The sequence below is a fragment of the Lissotriton helveticus genome, chromosome 4_1 (genome assembly GCF_964261635.1).
Source record: "Lissotriton helveticus chromosome 4_1, aLisHel1.1, whole genome shotgun sequence".
Lineage (NCBI taxonomy): Eukaryota > Metazoa > Chordata > Amphibia > Caudata > Salamandridae > Lissotriton > Lissotriton helveticus.
The window spans coordinates 1,441,955,426-1,441,976,971 of NC_136063.1; the positions used below are offsets into that span (position 1 = coordinate 1,441,955,426).

The window sequence follows — 21,546 nt, forward strand, 5'->3', positions numbered from 1 at the left end:
CTGTGGGGGCTGCATAAACACACTGTCACTTGCCTGGATACCTCTAATTCAGTGTGTCCAGACCAGCAAGGGGCATTCGATGGGGAAGCACGTAAAGTATTGAGCCTGCATGGCTGGACAGCTTAGTTGAATTCCCTCCTCCTCTGGTCCGGAACACGCCTGCCCCTGCAGGGGCATCCTGAAGACCAAGGTAAGCTGAGAATGCTTGGTAAGGTAGGTGCAAGACAGTGATCAGTGACACAGGTGAAATTGCACCAGAGAGAGATCGAGAGGACTCACGCAAGTGACACAGAGGAGACACATGTTCCCTCTCATTGCCATTTCCCTGGGGGCCCAGGAACTAATTTACCTATGGGGGAGATGATCGTAGAACAGCCATGGGGACCCAGCACGCCTAAGAGGGATGGCGCGAAGAGCTGGTGGAGGTTACCGGAGCCCAAAAGAGTTCATGCTCATTAGCCACGGGCCTTGAGCACTGATTTTACTGCCTGATATCTGCTTGGAGCCTCGTCTACCCTGTGGTGCTGTGTCACAAATAAGAGGACGTGATCAAGTGGGCCAAAGGCTAAAGATAAGGACTCAAAATCCACCCACCAGGGGTGACTGGATCGATATGCAACTGTGGTTACCACATCCGCCGGAGACTGCCTGATAACGCCACCCTCTTCTTGATGATACAGTTTCCCGGAAGGCATTAGAAGAAAGGGTAGACAAAGTACCCTCAGGTGTTTCTCTGTAACGCCAGGATCTCTGTTACATGTCGGAAATAGTCTCCTTTGCAGAGTCCAAAATTTCAGAACTGGAAGACGCAGTCAAAAGCCTCCGCAAAGACGAAATGAGGCTCAGACCTCCACCAAAGTTGTGCTGATGAGACTGGAAGATACCGAAAACCATGCTTGATGGAACAATATACACCTCATAGGGTTTCTTAAAGGGGTTGAGGGCCCTGGCATGGTGCAGTTTCTGGATAAATGGCTATGTTCTATCCTGCCTGAGGACAAATTCTCTCCCTGTTTTGTTATAGAAAGGGTGCGCCGTACATTGGGCCAAACCCTCTTCTGGGGCCCTCCTAGGACTGTGATTGCACAACTCCTGAACTTTCAAAATATGGTCCTTATAGAGGGACACAGGTTGGTGGAAGTGCACCATGACAACTCTGGAATCCTTATATTTCATGATTACACTAGGAAGGTACAGAAACAGAGATGCACCTTTGATGAGGTGTAAGCTAGACTGCAGGACCTCCAGCGACAATACATGCTCATGTTACCAGCCAAGCTTAAAGTCCTATTCCATGGACGCTGTTGAGAGTACAATCCAAAGGACTGACAAAAACGTGTTAAATACGGATTGAATCATTGTATTAACCACAGTGTCTTTGAATCTGAGTTGATGTACATTTGTATTTGACAAGTATTGTGTCTTACATCTGTGTTTGTCTCGATTATGCTGGTCATAATTGCTATGTGTTAGTAACCATTTTTCATGTGAATTATATGTTTTTAATGGATAAAGCAAGGATTTGTTTTATCGTGTTGTAATTGTGTAGCTTTAGGCGGTTTTTATCTTGTGCGCAATGAAATTTGTACAAAACATTTTTTAATAATAAAGTGCTATTGTAACACATAGAACACAGTATTCAATATTTTAGTGTATTGTCAACCACTGTATTCAAACTATTTCTTGATTGTTGGGTCAAGGGAATCCTGTTTTCGTCAGTATAAGTACCTCAATTCCCTTGATAGCTTTAAGGGGGTCCCTCTCTATTTTCTTATTGCTATTCCAGGGATAACCGATTTTTCCTGATAATGGGAGAAGCCTGGACCTGGTTGGAAGAGTGCCCCAGAATGTTGGGATGCTGGGAAGGAGAGCCTTACTCCCGCACCTATGCTGTGGAAGGTGCCTGGCCAAAGGACAAATGACGACTCAGGAGGAAAGAGACACAGACATGCTGTGGTAGAGACAGGGTACTCCGGAACCCCCAATGATATCCTCAGACTTAGAAGGGGACCAGTCGATGGGTGTTAAATGAAATAGAAACACTGAAGCAGAGGGAGCGCTCACACATGAGGAGCTGGGGGAACCAAGAAACTGACACAGAGACCTCCAGGCGCGCAATGCCCATTGGGCTCAAAGGGCTTCAGCCCCCCTGCTGTATGTGTCAGCCCGGCTGAGACAGCTTCCCGGGCACACACACAGCCGCACCAGAGTACTTCACAGGTTTTTAAAAGACCATTTACTTGCTAACAAGGCTTTGTTGTGTTTTCACCCCTTCTTAGACTCCTGCATCTCCACTCTGCATATCGCTGGAAGAATCAGCCCCTCCCTGAAATTTTTAGTAGCCCCCCCCCCTGAAATTTGGCTCTAGTTGCACCTCTGTAGACCTCCCACCCTTCATGCCATAGAGAGGGCTCAAAATGCACACTGTTTGAAGTGTAAAGATAATGAGTGCCTTCTTCCATACTATTTGGAGCTGCCCCCAAATACATACTTACTGGAGGGAAATCCCTAAGGCAATTAGCGACATGTTCTCAGTACAAATTCCACTAGACCCAAAGTCTCTCCTCCTGGGGATCCCTAATGACATTGACCTGTTTTGCGGTCTCAGCCTTGTGGTGGCTAAGAGAGACGTAGCTCACTACTGTGGGTCAGGGGAGTGTCCCACACTGCAGGAATTGAAATGAGGCATGGACATGTACATGGTAGCTAAAAACGCCACTTATGCCAGCAGAGGTTGTCCCCAAGAATGTCGTAAAGTATGGGGCAAATGGATATAATATTATTCTCTAGAGTTCCATATAGTTGGAGCTGGACTGGGTGGCAGTAGGTGGGTTATTATCTGGTGCAGTCGCTGTTTATCACTTGGTATTCTTTCTCAACCACAAAGCAATTTATCTGATGGATTGAAGCTGTGAAATTGAACAAGCAAAGAAATAAAGTAGTGTAAGGAAAGGTGGAAACACAATAGATATGGAGTAAAGACATTGCAAGATATTGGTAAGTAATTGTGAGAATGGGTGCCTGACTAGCAAAATTATGCCAATGTAGACAGTTGAGTTAAGTGGAGGAAAAAGGTGGGACTTTCCTTTTCCTACCACATGCTGCAATGGATTATAAATAGGGATGTATAATCCATTGCACCATGTAGTAAGAAATGAAATGCAGGTGGGAAAACAATGAGAAAGAATCAAAATATATATGAAATACTTGTACTGTGTCCCTTTCTGTTAGCATCATGGTATATGGGGCCAGAGGCAGATATAAAATAATGATAGCCTTTGTGATGGGTGAATAAAGAAATACACAAGAACTGCGGGCACACGTTTCGAGGTATTTAGTCACAATAATTGGTGAGATGCAGCAAAGCTGGCTTTCTAATTTTGGGATCTGAAAATGGACATACACAGACATAGGGAATTAGCAAATATCCGTTTTCAGGTAATCAGTGAGCCCAAAATGGATGCTCAGAGGCACCCGTGGTGATGTGCGAAGTGAGTTTGGAAATGTGGTTTAGATGCAAAGTGCTTGGACAACTGCAGTAAATTTCGCCTCCAGGGCCAAACTCGCATCAAAGTTCAGCCTCAGGGTTTTAAGAGTGTTAAGCAAGATAGGTGGCTTCTCCTTAACTCTGATGTCATGCCTTGACCCTGGATTACTGTTCCACAATTTATTCCATGTAGGTTATGTAGGTATCCGTTTCATTTTAAAAATACAAACCGGGTGCATTCCTAGACTTTGATGCTGATAAACACGACTGACTATAACAAAGTTAAACATACAGTAGCTTTACTGCTGATCTCCGATGTGTTTTGTTGTGGAACGTAAATCTCCCCCCTCCCTATTTCTGTCTCTGAAAGCAGCGACTTCTTTTATTTTCTCTGGCCGTCTGCCCTTTCAAATGAACACTGACACCTAAACATTCGGAGCTCTAAATTTAGGTTCCCCTTAAGAAGCCCTCATTCTTTTTAAGCTCCACTATCGCATAGCAGGCGACATGTGTTGTTCTGACAAGCAGGCGTATGGTTGGCAAAGCCCTGGTGCACCGAGAGGCCTCTCGGGTGGCTCGCAGTCCTCAAGCTGTCAAATTCCGCCCTGTTCAAATAGCCCTGTCCTCTCCTTCTCTGACGTCAGAGAGGCTAACGCATTTAGGATGCAAAGCAAAGGCCCCCTCACTATTTTTGTTCTTCTTAAACAGGTTGGGAGACAACTCTAGGACAAGCTCTTTGTTAGGGGGGCCGGTTTCCTTGTCTATAGGCCCTTTCATCTAGGTGCAGGAAATGTGCTCGGAGAATTGTTGCGAAGTAAGGAAAACCGGCTTCGGACAGCAAGTAAACGAGCCTGAAGTGTTGGAACTGGATATGCACTTTCAAGAGCCATGGAGGTATTTACAGAAAGACTAAATTAAAATTAGCGAAGCATATTTTTTTTGCTACGTCGTCAGGAAATTCGGCAGCAGCACCCTTCTTGTTTCCCCCTGAGTAAGCTGGAAAAATGAGCACGCCCAGCCGGAAGGTTTCGACTTCGTCGCTGGTGAACTCGCTGGCCAAAAGGTTCGACCCGCGCGCTCTACAACACCAGGGGCCTACCACAACAACAAACGAGGGGGCGCCCGACCTGCGCACCCTGCAGCAGCCGGACGGGCCCACGGAGAACTCGGGCGACATGCATCGGAAGTACGACTTACTCAACCACAAGATCGACCAACTTTTGACAGTGCAAGACAACGTCCTCCAGAAGCTTGACCATGTTTGTCGTGACGTCGAGGGGATTGCAAAGATGGTGACGTCATCGAAGACAGAGAAGGTTGCTCCTGATCCGACCAGCACGGGAATCGAGGATATTTTGGAAACAAAAGAGCTGTGCCTGGAGATGAACCGGGCCCTGTCAGAAATGAACAGGTGCAACGAACAACAGAGCAAGAGGTTGGCCGGGGTGGAACACGTTGTCTTGGGTATACAGCAGTTCATAAGCTCACTGGCGGAGAAGCTGAAGGCGTCGAAAATAGTTGAGTTTCTTTTGAAGGGACCAGTGGTACCCAGTACCAAGCCTGTGAAGGAAGGGAAGATTTCAAAGGGTGACAAGGCTAAAGCTTCCTGCGCGTGGCGAGATTTGCCAGACAGAAAAAAAGCTCTTTCTAGCAAAAGGAAAGAAAAGGTGAGCCTTGAGTCACATTTTGTATTGTCTTACTGTTCATCCTATTTAAACTCATGGTCTTATTGCTTCCTGTGATGTGCCTTGAGACCCTTACAGGTGAGAAGTCGCTCTTTACAGGGCACTTGATTGATTGATTGTGAGTTTCTTGCAGGATACTTAAGAAAAGATAAGAATTCCACAGGACTCGTTACATTGGAACTAAAAATGCATGTAAAATGTTAGGGGATTGACCATTATTACCAAGAATCCCTAGACTGTGTGAAATGTAGGATGCTCAGATGTTTTTATGCGCCTGTATTTCTTAGGAGCACACATGGCGTCATCAGTGACTGCAAATGACAGATTTTGTATCTGAGAATCGGTGGTAATTTGCATTTACAGGTAGAAATTATAACTGAGGAAAGTCCACCTGGCTGCTGGATTTTCCACATTTTTAACATTTAGCAACCTCTCCGATGAATGGAGTTCCGAAAGGAGCACCAGGAATGTTGGTGCCATTGGTAATGTGGGAAAGCAAACAAATAGAAGCATTGTGGGTGTACCCACAAACATCACCAAAGCATTTAGTTCCCAAATCTAGGTAAACAATACTTCAAAAAAGGTTCTGTGAATTTCGTAGATTTCCAAATGTACTCTTGGGGAAATCATAGAGTCATTGACCTTTTAACCTACATGAATATTATTCCACAGTTCTTTGCTGACATGCAAATACATATCCACTCCTAGGCTAAAGCTCTAATGCTTTACATTACCATACAGCATTATTTTGAAGCCAGACCTATTGGCATTGCCAATGCTTGTTTTTATTGGAAGAGTAATCCATCATACAGAATTCATAGCAAAGAATACATAAAAACGTTAAATAGGGCATTTAATAAACAAATATGTTAAGGAATACAAGAGTATATATAATTAATAGAACATTTCTTCAATAAAGATTTCAATCTATTAATTAATTAGTCTAAAGGTCCCCATACAATTCTCCCCCTTCACCACCCTGATCTAGCCTTACACTGATACAATAAATGCTTCAGATGATACCTCATGTGGGGCCCGATGTAGGTGGCCCATTACAGGTCGGTAAACCCTAAATTCGGTAAATTTCAGGCTTAGCGACCGGTATTAAGCTATTTCTTATGTAGGGGATGATTCAGTAAATACCGAATTTACCGATTCGGTATTTACCAAATCATTATTTACCGATTCGGTATTTACCGAATCGGTAAATGGCAACTATAAGTTGGTGGTAAATAACGAATACCTTTGAAAATGCAATTCTGTGCATTTTCAACAGTGGCATGTGGCAGACATACATGCCCTTTGGGCATGTATGTGTGCCACATGTGCACACAAGCACTATTCAGGGGTGCAACAGGGTGACAATGTGACACCCTGCCACTCTTGCATGAGTTCCCCCTATTACCGATTCGGTATTTACCGAATCGGTAATATTGAATGGCTTCCCATTTATTCCTATGGGCCTCCAGGCTCATAGGAATGAATAGGAATTACCGAATCGGTAAATACCGATTCTTAATTACCGAATCTTACCGATTCGTTAATTTTTACTGAAAATGTATCTACATCCCATTTACCTATTCTTAAATATCGAATCGGTAAAATTCGGTATTTAAGAATAGGTAAATTGGGATTACCTAGATCTGGCCCCTAGTCAGCCACGGCCCGTGGAGGGAGTTTCGGTGGGGCGGAGAGGTGGGGTGGGGGAGGGGCAGGGTGGGGGGTGCTAAAAACTGGAGTATGGATAATTGAAGGTAAGTAAACAATTTAATAAATAAAACAAATTTCGTAGCGCACCCTGCATCACATTTTGAGATGCAGGGCGCGCTACGAAATTCGTTTTTATTAATTAAATTGTTTACTTATCTTCAATTATCCATACTCCGGTTTTTAGCACCTCCCACCCCGCCTCTCTGCCCCACCGAAACACCCTCCACGGGCCGCGGCTGCCCCTGGTATCTAGCCTTCCATTGATGAACAGCTTGTTGTTTACTATCTATCTAGGCCACAGCTAAACAGATCCAGGCTATAACCAAAACTAGAAATAGAGCATTTCAGGTTGTGGTTGATTTATTTGTGTTATTTTTGACTCCTAACAAAATAAGTTTTTTTATATAATATCAATTGATTCCCTCAATAGTCTGTTTATGAAATTTGTTATCTTGCCCCAAAATGGTTGCAGACGCAGGCAGTTTGTGAAAGTATGAACTGCATCAGTGTTGGATGAACAACAGCGTGGACATTGGTCATTAGATCGGCAGCCCCTTTTATGGAATTTAAAAAGGAGTATAATACAAATCAAATAAGGGTGTAAAATGCTGCATCTTTAAACTTGCTGATAACAGATGTGTGTTACCGAATTTTAGTGATTCTAAAAGTTCATCCATGGTAATATTATATTCAAGTTTGATAGTCCAGTTCTCAGTCTGGGTCTCTAAATCATCAATGATATTTTCAGAGAAAACGTGACAATACTGACCAACTGTTTGTTTATTAGCGCTAGGTTGATTGGATAACAACTGGCACCTACCCACGTTACACATATCTTGATCTATTCTTAGCATAAAATCCCTAATTTGCACAAAGAACACCCAAAAACCTGGGTAGGCAACGTTTTTCCGGAAGTTCCAGAAAGAGAGGAATGTAGTGTCTCTATATAAATTGCCTAACCAACTGATCCCTAACATCTTCTAGTGTTTGATCTAGTTATCATGGAATACTGAGAGGAATAAATAGAAGTTCTTTACAGGGGTATAATAATGACAAAAAAAAATGTTTTTAACTGTTTAATTCATTTCCTCAAAGCTTTGCTGTGGAGGGATCTACCTTAACCCCTTCCACGCTGATGACGAGCTGGGCTCGTCATGAGGTAGCCTCCTGCTACGCTGATGACGAGCCCAGCTCGTCACGTAACATGCGCTTTAAAAAATCTCAGCGTACGAGCGGAATTCCGCCCGCACGCATGCGGTTAAACCAAACCTTTTTGAAGTATCTCTGTTCTGAAAAAAATAATAAGCACACTTCATAAAGGAGTTTATGTGATGCATAAATGCTGAAAAATAGTAATATCTAAAATTTAGGAGTGCTCAGCCACCCTTTGTTTTAGGTAACCTAAGAAACGTAATAATTCTATGTGGATTTCTACCTTCCCATATAAATTTGGTTCATACTGAGTCGATCTTTTTAAACCATTTTAAATTGACATCCAGAGGTAGAGCTCTAAATAAATATAAACATTTAGGCAGAATCAACATCTTTATTACATTGCAGCAGCCAATGATACTCATGGTTAAATTATTCCATAGATCAAAATTATTTTTGGTCTCATTTATTAGGGAGTGTAATTTAAATCAGTTATTTTATCAATTGTTATTGTTAGGATCATCCCGAGATAAAGTGTGTTATTAACCTTCCAGCTATCTTGTAGTCGATAAACTGAGATCTCTGTTTTCATATTATTAAAAGGTATCCTGAAATATTACCAAATCTGTTAGCTTCTGACTCTATAAGCTCTGTAGCAGGTGGGTTGCAGGTCAATTTCTGGTAAGTCGTGAAAGAACAATAAAGATGCCTTTACAATTTGTATTTACCTTGTCACATATGCTGTGATTTTAAGAAAGGGGTCAATGTCAGGCTATATGTTCTGACCAATTGCCACTTGTTCTTTTAACTTGGGTATTGGTGCGTACTTTTAGTTTTTAAAGTGAGATATGTGACAATCTTGCTGTGGTACATGAGTGTGAAAGGAAAGACTGTTGGATGTAATTTTTTTAAACACAGAACACAGTTTAAATAACTGTAAATTTACTTTACACATATTTTTGAATATATCAACAGCTAGGAAAGCAAAAATAAAGCAGATTTTTATGTGTGATTCTGAAATGTGATGGAAACAATGATTTTATTAGGATCAAACAAATCAAGACACTTTTACTTGGTGATGCACAATTGATAAATATTCACTGAGCCCCGATTTCTGCACTTTATCATTTGCGTCCTGCACAATGCTTCAGTAATATATTTGCAATAGTGTGCTCCAAAATGCACTACCAGCTACATACTACACTCTTACCAGTTTCTTGCTGAATACATTTGCTACACTTTATGTGAAACTTAGATTTTACAGACTCTTTATGACTTCAGTGATGTAACATTGATGTCAACACCCCCACTCTGAAAATTGTTCCAACACCACTTGTGCAAAGGTGCCTAACTATGACAGTAAGGCCAGTTTTAAAACAAAACCTTGCAGGTATTCCCAGGCAAAACTCAGGGTGAACTTCCAGTAAGTTTTGCTGCTGCTTACTTCCCAAACCCATTTCACCAGAAAATGTGCTCGCTGTACATAACCGTACACAATCCTCCTTTTACATATGGCTTTCACACATAAACTGAGAAATTATGGATGTGGCATAACAGTCAGAGCTGTCAACTTCGGATTCAGAGAATCAGGTTCAAGTTCTGGCGTTGGCTCTGGGATATCACTTATCTCCTGTTCTTACATTAAAAATAATCTGACCTTATGTAATGTAATCTGGTACTCATGTAAAGTGCTCCAATATGCTTGGGCAATGTTTGCGCTATATAAAACTGAAATATATATATATAGAGAGCAAAATGTACAACAGCACCTCGCTTTAACTCCAAAATGGATATGAGGCCTTACCACGTACACTGCTGCAGAAGTTGTTTTTCAAATTTGCTAAAATCACTGGTAACAAGATTTTTCAGAAGCCTTGTGATTTTAGCGAACAGATGCCACGGGCCAGCACCCACTCTGAAAAGTGTTCCACCTCTAGTGCAGCTCGCCATCTGCCACTTTTTTGGGCAGATCAATATCTTGGCCACGGTCAAGATATCGAAGAGCATGGTCAAGGTCGTGACATTTACTAACAACTGCTGTTAGAGAGGAATGCAAAAAATTATAAAGAGTGTGTCATTTTGGTAATTCCCAGAATTTTGAAAGCATGTTTACTATTACATAAAAAAAAATCGCCCTTGCTCATGTCTGTTAAAGCTAGGTGGATTGCAACAGTTTGTCGTTCTTAAAATTAAGTCATGTTTCTATAAAGTTTGGGAAGCACTGCTGTGAAGCTTTTTCTGGCAACATTGTGTTATTATGGCAACATTGTTAGCGTAAGCCAAAACGTAGGTAACATGGATGTCGTTGACTAAGGGGCCTATTGATATATTGTTTAATAGCTTGAATAGAATGAGCTCCAGATGAATCTATGACATAATATCGACTGACAGAATATCTACATACAAAAATATCGACACAAAAATATCGAAGTCAAAAATATCGGAGTTATATCTTCATAAAGGTAATTACAAAAATATCGAAAAATTAATATCGTAGTACAAAAATATCGAAATTAAAAATATCGTTTTTTTAAATGTATTAATAATAATGTAAAAATAATTTAAAAATACATATAATTTTAAAAATATTAAATAAAAACATTAAAACATATTTAAAAAATTATAACTAATACATATACATTTAAAATAAATTAAAAACTCTACATATAAATTAATATATATACGTACTCCACATATTGCAACAGTAGGAAAATCGTTGGATAGCGTAGGGGTAAAAATTACTATTCCCACTCCAGAGGGTGCAACAGTAGGGAAAGAGTTGGATAGCGCAGGGGTTTAAATTACTATTCCCACTCCAGAGGGTGCAACAGTAGGGAAAGCGTTGGATAGCGTAGGGGTAAAAATTACTATTCCCACTCCAGAGGGTGCAACAGTAGGGAAAGCGTTGGATAGCGTAGGGGTAAAAATTACTATTCCCACTCCAGAGGGTGTAACAGTAGGGAAAGAGTTGGATAGCATAGGGGTAAAAATTACTATTCGCACTCCAGAGGGTGCAACAGTAGGAAAAGCGTTGGATAGCATAGGGGTAAAAATTACTATTCCCACTCCGGAGAGTGCAACAGTAGGGAAAGCGTTGGATTGCGTAGGGGTTTAAATTACTATTCCCACTCCAGAGGGTGCAACAGTAGGGAAAGCGTTGGATAGCATGGGGGTAAAAATTACTTCCCACACTACTCCCCCTTTAACACACAACACACTACACATACAAAAAAACACAATTAATATAAATTTCTATTAATCAATTAATAACAATTAATATTACTAAATTGATGTAATTATAAATGAAGTAATTAACACATATTAATTACTAATTAATTAACAATAAATACCAACAAATAAATACAATCTCTTTAATTAATTACATTTAAATATATCACACCCTATCGCCCTATAAACACACAACCCACTACACATAAATAAATCACATCATTTAATCACTTAATAATTAATAATTACCAATTAATTATTAATTAACAATAACAAAAACATTAAATATATTAGCACATTAACTCTAATTAATTTAATTAAATAATTAATATTATTTATTTACCAATTATTTATTAATTAACAATAACACAAAATTTCATATATTAGCACATTAACTCTAATTAATTTAATTTACTAATTAATATTATTTAATTACCAATTAATTAATTAACAATAACAAAAATGTATATATATTAAAACATTAACTCTAATTAATGTAATTAACTAATTAATATTAATTAATTACCAATTAATTATTAATTAAAAATATTTACAACAATATATTAATTAACTAATTAATATTAATTAATTACCAATTAATTATTAATTAAAAATATTTACAAAAATATATTAATTAATTAATTAATATTAAATTACTTCCCACCCTATTCCCCTATAAACCCACAACCCGCTCTGATACTAAAACGCAAAATGTAAACAAATTTACTAATTTTCAAACATGCATTACATAACATATTTAACAAACATATAAACAACATAATAAAATACATAACACTAAACAAATTTCGATATTATTAAATTTCGATATTAGTAACATACATACCTTAAAAAATCGATATTCTGTCTGTCGATATTTTGGACATCGATATTCTATACCATCGAAATTAAAACATCGATATTATTGTATATCGATATTTTAATTTCGATATTTTGTCTCACTACCGCTCCAGATATATTGCGAAGAACTATGGTGACTAAAGAGAGTCCTGGCAAGCTCCATTTGTGATTCTCATGTGATCAAATTTCACACATCCATAGCGGCTGGATGACCTGATGGGTGATTAGCATGCTATACAGATAGTCATAACATAGCATAACTGTTTATACAATCTGTCTTGAGTCTTTCTTATATGGTTTTGTTTCCTGATCTTGTAACTGAGTGTTATTCCTCAAATGGCTGCCTTTAAAGCGTCCCTGACTACATGTAATTCTATAGAACCCAAATTAATAGACAGAAAGTCAGGTATCCATTGTTTCAATAGCATATTAAAATCAGGATCTGCTGGCAGGGTTCTTTTGAATGTCTATCTATGTTTTATTATATTTATCCTATTATTAGTCATTTCTAGAACTACAGAATTATGATCGGTTACTTTTTGGGAAATTTATAAATTTGTGTGCCATGCAGTATATTATAATAAGTCTGCATAAGGGTCTTAATAGCTTGCCAACTTTAGATTATTTGCCTTTATATCTACTAGGGTTGCTGAGATTGTCTTGATTCAAATTAAGGTCACTACAAGTTATTACCCGATTAGCCATTTTGCTACTTCTAAGTGAAGCTTTTCAAAAACCTCTGGCTGGTCACTGTTAGGGCCATATGTAGTGCACAGAGTAAATTGATTGAATCAAATATGTAGTTCGGCCATTCTATCAGCGAGTTTTCTAGTGCAATTGAAGCACCATGGGTTTATCAGAATCGCTGCCAATCTTGCTGCGACCTCGTGCAAGGAGCAACTAGCTAGCTTGCATACCAAGTTTCCAAGCCAGTTACTCTTCGAATATTCTAGATTTTTCTTGCAGACAGATACATTTTCATGTACATCATTTCAGCTCTTGTGATAACAGTTCTCTTTTCTCCATTCATTGATCCCTCTAACATTCAGAGGGAAATATTTTATCTGGTATCATATTTCTGATTCCAATATAAAATATGTTTCTTCTTCTCGGATTGGGTCATGATCAGTATTTACACTACCATTTGATTTCAGGGGATGACCCCTAATATCCCACCCCCCAAAATACATACAGATCCCACACCCCAAGAAGCCCATTCCTCCCACACTGGCATAAAGACCCACCTCCCATGTCCTCTCCTCCCCACACCCTGACCCCGCTCCATGCTCAAGCAAACAGCATGGAGCAACCCATAGGGAGTGAGAAAGTGCTGGACCTGGGACAACCACTCAGGACTGATTTTGGGAGCTCAAATTCACCCATCACCCTCCTGCCCAAGGGGAAGAAAAAGAAAAAAACTGAGAAGAAAAAGAAAAAAATTGAGGAACCAGAAACAGAATACAAAAAAGGAATATTTTCAATCACACAAGATCTTGATCAGGAGAAGTAGAACAAAATTAAGGGGGGATTTCCTTTATCCTCCACTGTCCTCCTCAAAGTGGAGAATCTAGGAAGCCCTGAGCTTTGATCTGGATCTTGGATTTACATACCAATAAAGGTGTATTCACTATTATTATTGTTATTTTTTTATTGGCATTTGCAAGACATACAATGTCAACAGGTAATAAACATGCAGACCGTTGCACAACAACATCCATCATCCAGTTTTGGTAATTGTACATATTACTCCTTATAAACATACATTGTGGCGCAGCTAATTTATTTATTTATAAAGTTTTATATAGCGCAAATACATTTAGTCAACTTGGTTCAGTTTTAGGTATTCAGTTAGATATTTCCAATAATCTCTGGGCCTTGAACCCGCAGGTAATTCCTCCTCATCCCTTATATCCCGGAGCCATTGTTTAATCATCGGGGCCAGTTTATCCCCCCCCCCAGCATAGTGATATTCTTCGTTTCGCCAATAGCAACGCAACTACACAACATTTATGCTTAGTGGCACGTAGTTCAGGCACCAGGCCCAGCAGGCACGTGTGAACAGTGCATTCAATGGACACGTCCAACATGTTACTCAACATCCGCACAACTTTTACCCAATATTCCGCTACCCGTGAACAGTTCCATGCAAGGTGTATAAAGACTGCTCTTTCATCATTGCATCGTTGACATTTCAAGTCCGTTCGTAGACCATATTTATGTAGTCTGGCTGGTGTATAGTAGGTCTGGTGGAGGTATTTATAGTGTATTATACGCAAGTTCCCATTGGACGTTAATAATCCCGTTAACGTGCAAGTGATGGTCCATTCCTCCTCTGTCAGCGGAGCGTCTAGGCAAACATTCCATTTTTCTAGTGCACTCTGCGTATTGCCCGCTATGTCTTCCTGTAGTTTAACATACAGTTTAGACACTATGTGCTTAGCTGTGAGAGTGGTAATCAATAGTTGTAATGAAGACAGTTGTTGTGGTTCCTCAGGGTAAGAGGGGTATAATTTTTTTATCGCGCCTTGCAGCCTATGATATGTGAATTTAAATAGCAGTGTTTGGTTGCTTATGTAGGAGAGTTCGTCAAGAGACTTAAACTGTCCATTAAGGTATAGGTCTCCCATTGTATCTATGCCAACTTGTTTAAGTAACCCCATACCCACCTCTTCCTGGGTGACTGAGATGCCCAGGTGATAGTGTAGTGGCATTGCGGCAGCATATAATGGTAATTTGTGTGCTTTTCGCCCCATCGTTTGCCAGGCGTTATTTGTTGTATCTATGGTGTTTATGTCTCGATTGTGTAGCGGGGGTCTTTGGTGTGTTATGATAGCTGTCAACGGTACTGGAAGCGTATCTCCCTCTTCAATTGCGACATGTGTGAGGTAAGGGACTTCGTGATACCAAAAGTGTGCGTATTGCACTTGCGTGCATCAGTAATAAAGCAAAAAGTCCAGAACTTTAAACCCACCTTGTGAGTATAGTAGTGTGAGAGCGCGCATTTTAATCCGAGCCTGTTTGCCTGCCCAGATCAAGTTGAGAACCATGGTGGAGATTCTACTAAACACCTCCGCTGGGGGTCTTATTGGAATGTTATTAAAAAGGTACAGAAACTTTGGTAGTATGACCATTTTTACAATGGCCAAGCGATCAGCTAGCGATAGCGGTAAACAGATCCACCTTTTAATTTTATCTTCCATCACACTGACCGCCCTCCCGTAATTAGTGCGAATAACTATGTCTGGGTCCCTGTGATACCAAACTCCTAGGTAATTCACTGGTTCTGATTGCCATTCCAACGGATAATCTATGGAGTGCGGGGTTGTGGTATCTGTCAATGGTATGATTAGGGATTTGGACCAGTTTATTTTAAGTCCTGACTGCTGCCCAAATTTTATATATTCCCGTAGTAACGGATTTAAATGTTGTGCAGGATCTCGAACATATAACATCATGTCATCTGCATATAACGAGATATGCAATGGTCTCTGTGGGAATAGAAGCGCTGAATTGTGGTGTTTCTGTCTTATCTTGCAAGCCAACGGCTCAAGTGCAATTGCGAATAGCAAACGAGGCAGAGGACAGCCTTGTCTTGTCCCTCTAGCAATATGTATAGTGTCAGATATGTATTTATTAACTTTAACGCGTGCCGTAGGGGCAGTGTATAGCATTTGCACCCATTGTAAAACGATAGGGGGGAATCCCATTCATTGCAAAACCGTGAGTAGATATGGCCATTCTATGGAATCAACTGCTTTAGCCGCATCTAATAAAATTGCAGCCGCTTTGGTACTGGGGATTAAATAATGTGATAGCGCAAATAGTGTTCTAGTGTTATGGGCTGTCGATCGTGATTGAATGAACCCTGATTGGTCCGGCAGTATTAGGTTGGTCATCAGTGGTTGTAGGCTTGTAGCAAGCAGTTTGGCTATAATCTTCGTATCTACGTTGATTAGGGATAGGGGCCTATAGAAGTCACAGTATTCTGGGTCTTTGTTTGGCTTCAATAAGGCAATTAACATGGCTTCCCTCAGTGTCGGTGGCAGCAATTGTTTATCGTGGGCGTCACCATACATTTCCACTAGATGATGTGCTAGCTGATCTGCAAATGCCCTATAAAATTCGCACGTGAAACCGTCAGGGCCCGGCGCCTTACCATTTGGCAGTGATTTAATAACTACAGTGACTTCTATAACAGTGACGGGTAGTGATAGATATTCTCTCTGTGCATCTGACAGCCATGCTATCGATACGTCTGCTAGATAGTCCATTATCTCTTCTTGGGTGGCAGTGGGTTGCGAGGTATACAACTCGCCATATGCTGACATGAATTCCCTCAGTATAACCTGGATCCCCTCATCATACCTGGTCATCTGGATTACTTGTGGTGCATGTCCTGCACATATTTTAGCTGCCAAAATCCTACCAGGTCTACCCCCTTCCCCATAGGAGCGCACTACCTGACGTTTCATTACGTATTTTAGTTCATCATCTGCTTATGTTTGATATTCCGTCAGCACAGTTCTAATTTCCCCTAAGAGCTTTGTATCTTGTGTATGCTCATATTCTTGCTCCAATGTGTGTAATCTATCTTCCCGGATGAAAAGCTGCTGCCTTATGTCTTTAAGTATACCCGCATTTGTACTTATGCAGACCCCTCTAATTGTTGCTTTAAATGCCTCCCATAATAGGCCCGGGTCCTCAGTGGTAGGAGCATTTAGCTTGAAATACTCTGTGATGGCTTGACTGATGGTGTCTGTGTATATTGAGTCTAATAATGCTTCCACATTAAATCTCCAGCTGTAAGGTGGCGGTATATAAAGTGGTATATTTAGTGAAAGGAGCACCGGATTGTGATCGGATAACATTCTAGGTAGGTGCGCTACGGATCTTGTCCATAGTGATATGTTGTTAGTGCCCAACCAGTAGTCTATGCGTGACCAGCTATTGTGTGCTGCTGATGTGTGTGTGGCCTCCATGCGCTCGGGGTGTCGGGCTCTCCAAATATCAGTAAGGTGTATGTCGGCCATTGTCGGCCATTATATCTTTTAATTTATCTAGTGCCCGTTTGTGAGATTCCACTGACATGCCAGATCTATCCAGAGAGTCATGCAGTGCAATATTGAAATCCCCGCCCCAAATTAATGGGATGTCTCGTAAATCGTGAAGTTTGCGCCATATTTTGTGGTAGAAGTCAGGGTCATCTATATTTGGGCCATATGTATTTAGTACAGCCAAGTTTCTGCCCTCTTATGACCCCCTATTATTATAGCATAACGCCCTTCTACATCCGTGATTACTTCATCTATGTTAAAATGTAGGCCTTTCCTAATCAATATGAGGACCCCCTGGAGTAAGATGAGTAGTTTGACCCATGTATTGACTCCGCCCATCAATGCCCAATAATGTTAGTTGTATGAGGGGCAATGTGTGGAGGATCGTGGAGCGGCCGTCGTGTGTCACTTTCAGCCGAGTGGGGAATAGCATAGCATATTCTATTCCCAGTTCACGTAAATTCTTTTTCGCCGGGTTGTATTCTTTGCATGCAAGTTGGACCATCACAGTGAAGTCTGGGTAAAACTCCAGCACGTTACCCTGATAGTTTATGTCGCATTTTTCCCGAGCCAACCTCAAGATGGCGTCGCTGTCTCTGTAGTTAAGAAGAATACGGGCGACAATGGGACGTGGGGTTGCACCAGGTTTCGGCCTCAGAGCTAAGGATCTATGCGCATGTTCTACTAGTAGAACCGCCGAAAAGTGCTCTGCACCAAATATGTTACGGATCATTTCCTCCACGTACGTTTCCATCCTCCCTGTGTTGGTGGATTCTGGAACGCCCTCTATGCGGATGTTATTGCGGCGGGATCTCGCTTCCAAAATCTCTGCTTTATTTCTAATAACCTCCAAGAGTTTCTCCATTTCCAAACATTTTTGGGACGTGGCATGTGATTCATCTTCCACTCCGGTGATTCTATTTTCTGCCTTTACGAGGCGCTCACCATGCTTGTCCAGTTTAGCCACCATGTTGGCGACTCATTGTGTGATGGTGTCCAGTTTCCCATTTATATCTTGTAAGCTCTGCTGTATGACTTGCAATACGTGCTCCATGCCATTGGTCGCTGCCGTTTCGGTGTCGAGTTCAGTGTCTGAGTGCGCCGTCGCACCTTTGCCGCACCTTTGGTGTGCCTTTTCACTTCTCCGGCTTCCTCATTGCCCCGCCAGCCAACACGCCATCTCAAAGGTAAAGCAAACAGTGAGCACCTCGAATCGATTGGGGCACAGCGTAGCATCCTGTAGGGCTAATGTGTGTTTTCCCGTCTCGTGTAGAATAATAGCCGCTGAGCACCAGGCAGTACTCAGCAGGGTCCGCTGCTATTCATTAGCAGGAGTAGCGCTTTAGCTTTAGTGAGGCCCAGGTTCAAAGGCAGTTTTTTCACTTGTTCAAACATCCAGCAGGGGTGTGTCTCCGTTATTATCTGCGGCCCCACAACGCGCAATCGGACACTAATGGATGCCGCCGCCAGTGTGAGCCGCCATTTTGTGGCAGCACCTCTTAGTCCGCATTACAAATATGTGCACTGCTCACCACAATAGCTCAGATGCTTCTTGGCAGTCTAACAGGATCATTTTCACACGCCTGATGCATCCGGCAGTATTAACGTTATTTCTCGTAGCACCACATCGCACATTTCCGTACCTCGTCTGTCCCGATAGAGCCTTGCATCAGGGAGCCGCCATCTTGTTTGGGACACGGCTCGTCCGGTGCTTCACTCTTGCTGACAATTGTGTGTCTACTGCAGTGTTACCGCAGTCTCGTGTCTCGCACCTTTCAGAGCCCAAGCATTCCTATGTTCATTGCAGTCATCACTGGTCAATTTCAAGTCTGCAAAATGATATTTTTTAGCGCATTACGGACCTGGCCGGCGGAGCTGTCTTAGAAAGTAGCCATTCCGCAGTGCGCCCTCTAGCGCCCCCTCCAAAGATGTATTCATTATTGCGTTAAGTCTAATGCCATAAGGCCTCATTCTTTTTAAGCATACCAGGGAATAAGGCATTAATTGCGCTTCTCTTTCTTTGATCCAAGATGTGCAAAATTTGATTTTGCGGAGTTCGCCTGTAATATGCACCATGTTTTACAAGACAAAAAACGCACTAGCAAACATTGACATGGGTTACAATTAGCACCAAATTCAGAATCCTTATTCATACAGAAGCAAAAATGTACACCTGATTCGGGACATTCATCTCCAGATGATCGACTAAGAGTTCAATATTCAGAGTTATTATACACCTAACTTGCTTCATTACTTTTTATGCATATCAAAAATAAACCAAACACAAGCAGATGATGGACGGAGCACTGAAACTTTTCAGACACTCACCCCTAGTCACAGATCTGGGTTGAATCCACCATCGTTCTTTAGCTCACTACGCCACCCCTAGTTCAGACCCAGCTATGTTCAAATTAGTCTTGACCCTGTGCCTCATGGGAACAGTCCAGCCCGAACGGCCAAGCCAAGTCTTTCCTGGACCGGAAAAAAGCATACTGGCACCGGTTTTGGGGTAACACCCCTCATCAGCCAGGTTAGCTTGAATTCAGTGGCAAAGTGAGCAAGGGACCCACATCTGGGCATACCCTGCTACCTTAGGGCGAACAATGCAAACACAAGGAGATGATGGACGGAGCGCTGAAACTTTTCAGACACTCACCCCCAGTCACAGATCTGCGTTGAATCCATCATCCTTCTTTAGCTCACATTGCCACCCCAGTTCAGACCTAGCTATAGGCAAACCAGTCTTGGCCCTGTGCCTCATGGGAACAGTCCAGCCTGAACTGCCAAGGCAGGTCTTCCCTGGACCAGAAACAAGCATCCTGGGACCGGTTTCGGGGTAACACCCCATATCAGCCAGGCTAGCTTGAATCCAGTTGCAAGGTGGGCAAGGGTCCCATGCCTGGAGTGGCGGAAATTCTGGTAAGGTGGCCCTAACAGGGCCCTCGAGTGATTCTGCCCATGGGGGTGTGTGCAGGGGGCACATGTTGTGCCCCCCTAGAATAGCACCCACGTTTGTGGGCACACTTTAGTGTCAACTTATGGTGCCCTGTCTTCATAATGAACTGCATGCCAGTGTATTGAGGTGAATAATATGTCCGAACAACTGTATCGTATCGGCTACCTCTCCATCTTCAGGGTAAGTATAATATTATTATTATTACCATCATTCTTCTAGCCTAGGTTTATCATAGGATGTAGTAGTTAGATCAATGCAGTTGAAGTAGCATTGTTGTTATGCGATGTAACACGTAAAATATAGTATGTGTATGCCTTCAATATTTACACAACTAGAATTGCCTACTAACAGTTGTTAATCAACTGCAAGATCTAACCACCTGACCTTCCACTTATGCAAAATCCCAATGAATGGTCAAGTGCACAGCAAAGGTGATTACTGCAACAGCCTCATTCTTTGACCCTTCCTCATGTCTTTTCACGTTTTAATGAAATGTTCTCTTTTTCCACCAGAACACTCTATAACTTTTGATGCTTCACCGTACTTTACTTGTCATTTCAAAAAAGGGTGGATTACAACCGAGGACCACTAAGGTCCACATTTAGACCGGTGTGTTAAATCAAGGTTAATATGGCTGTCAGAATCAGCTGTATTATTGCAATCACACAATGGGAAATCCCTTGTTGAAATGTCGTTCACCACAAGTTTTAGCATTTGTTGTGCACAGCAATTACCACAATCCCTTTTGCTGATGATAATGGTCACAGTATGTGAAGTAATGCGATATTACCACCTTTCAGTCACTCTAATATTGTATTATCTTAAATAAGGGAAATGTTTTTAAGGAGAAATAATCAGATTACTAGATATTTAGCACCTTTTCTTGGATCTCTAAATGAGCCCCTAAATGTTTAAGTGCCTTAACCCATTGTTTCAATCCGTCAATCGTCTTGCACTCCCATTACAATCCCAGAATGACTTTCATAGGGCAGTCTCAGCAGTCTGTTCTGATGCATCTCCCATGTTTCACGTCTTTCCCATTCACATATTTTACCCTCCTGGAACCTGCTCAGTGAAAGAGCTGCTATCTATGAGATGAACTTAAAGGGCCACTGTTGCTGCTGTGTCTTAATGCGTCCCATGACCCTTATCTTTATGAACTCTATGTAGTGTCATGCACTTCTATCACACTCACTCGCTGTCTTACCCACATGATTGTTCTGCCCACTTCCTGCCTTGATTCTCCATACTGCCTATCGCTTTCAGGATATGATGATACTGTATCTCACATTTCTCGATACATGCTTCAAAAAATGTGTCCCGTGTCAACCTAGCCAGAAAGAGCATCATGCAATAATAGAGGTAATCTTCGTAGCTAAAGAGCAACAACGGATGTACCACCACCGGATAGGGGTG

The 21,546-nt window shown here is 41.5% G+C and overlaps 1 protein-coding gene across 3 annotated transcripts in view; it reads left to right on the plus strand.

The window, feature by feature from the left end:
- Positions 1-4,170: 4,170 nt before the first annotated feature.
- Positions 4,171-21,546, plus strand: part of MYLK4 (myosin light chain kinase family member 4) — a 405,617-nt gene continuing 388,241 nt past the window's right edge. For all 3 annotated transcript variants that reach the window (XM_078688020.1, XM_078688022.1, XM_078688021.1), the window contains exon 1: positions 4,171-5,154. In XM_078688020.1, the coding sequence (XP_078544146.1) occupies positions 4,492-5,154 (663 nt within the window). In that variant the 5' untranslated portion in view covers positions 4,171-4,491. The remainder of the gene's footprint in view (positions 5,155-21,546) is intronic.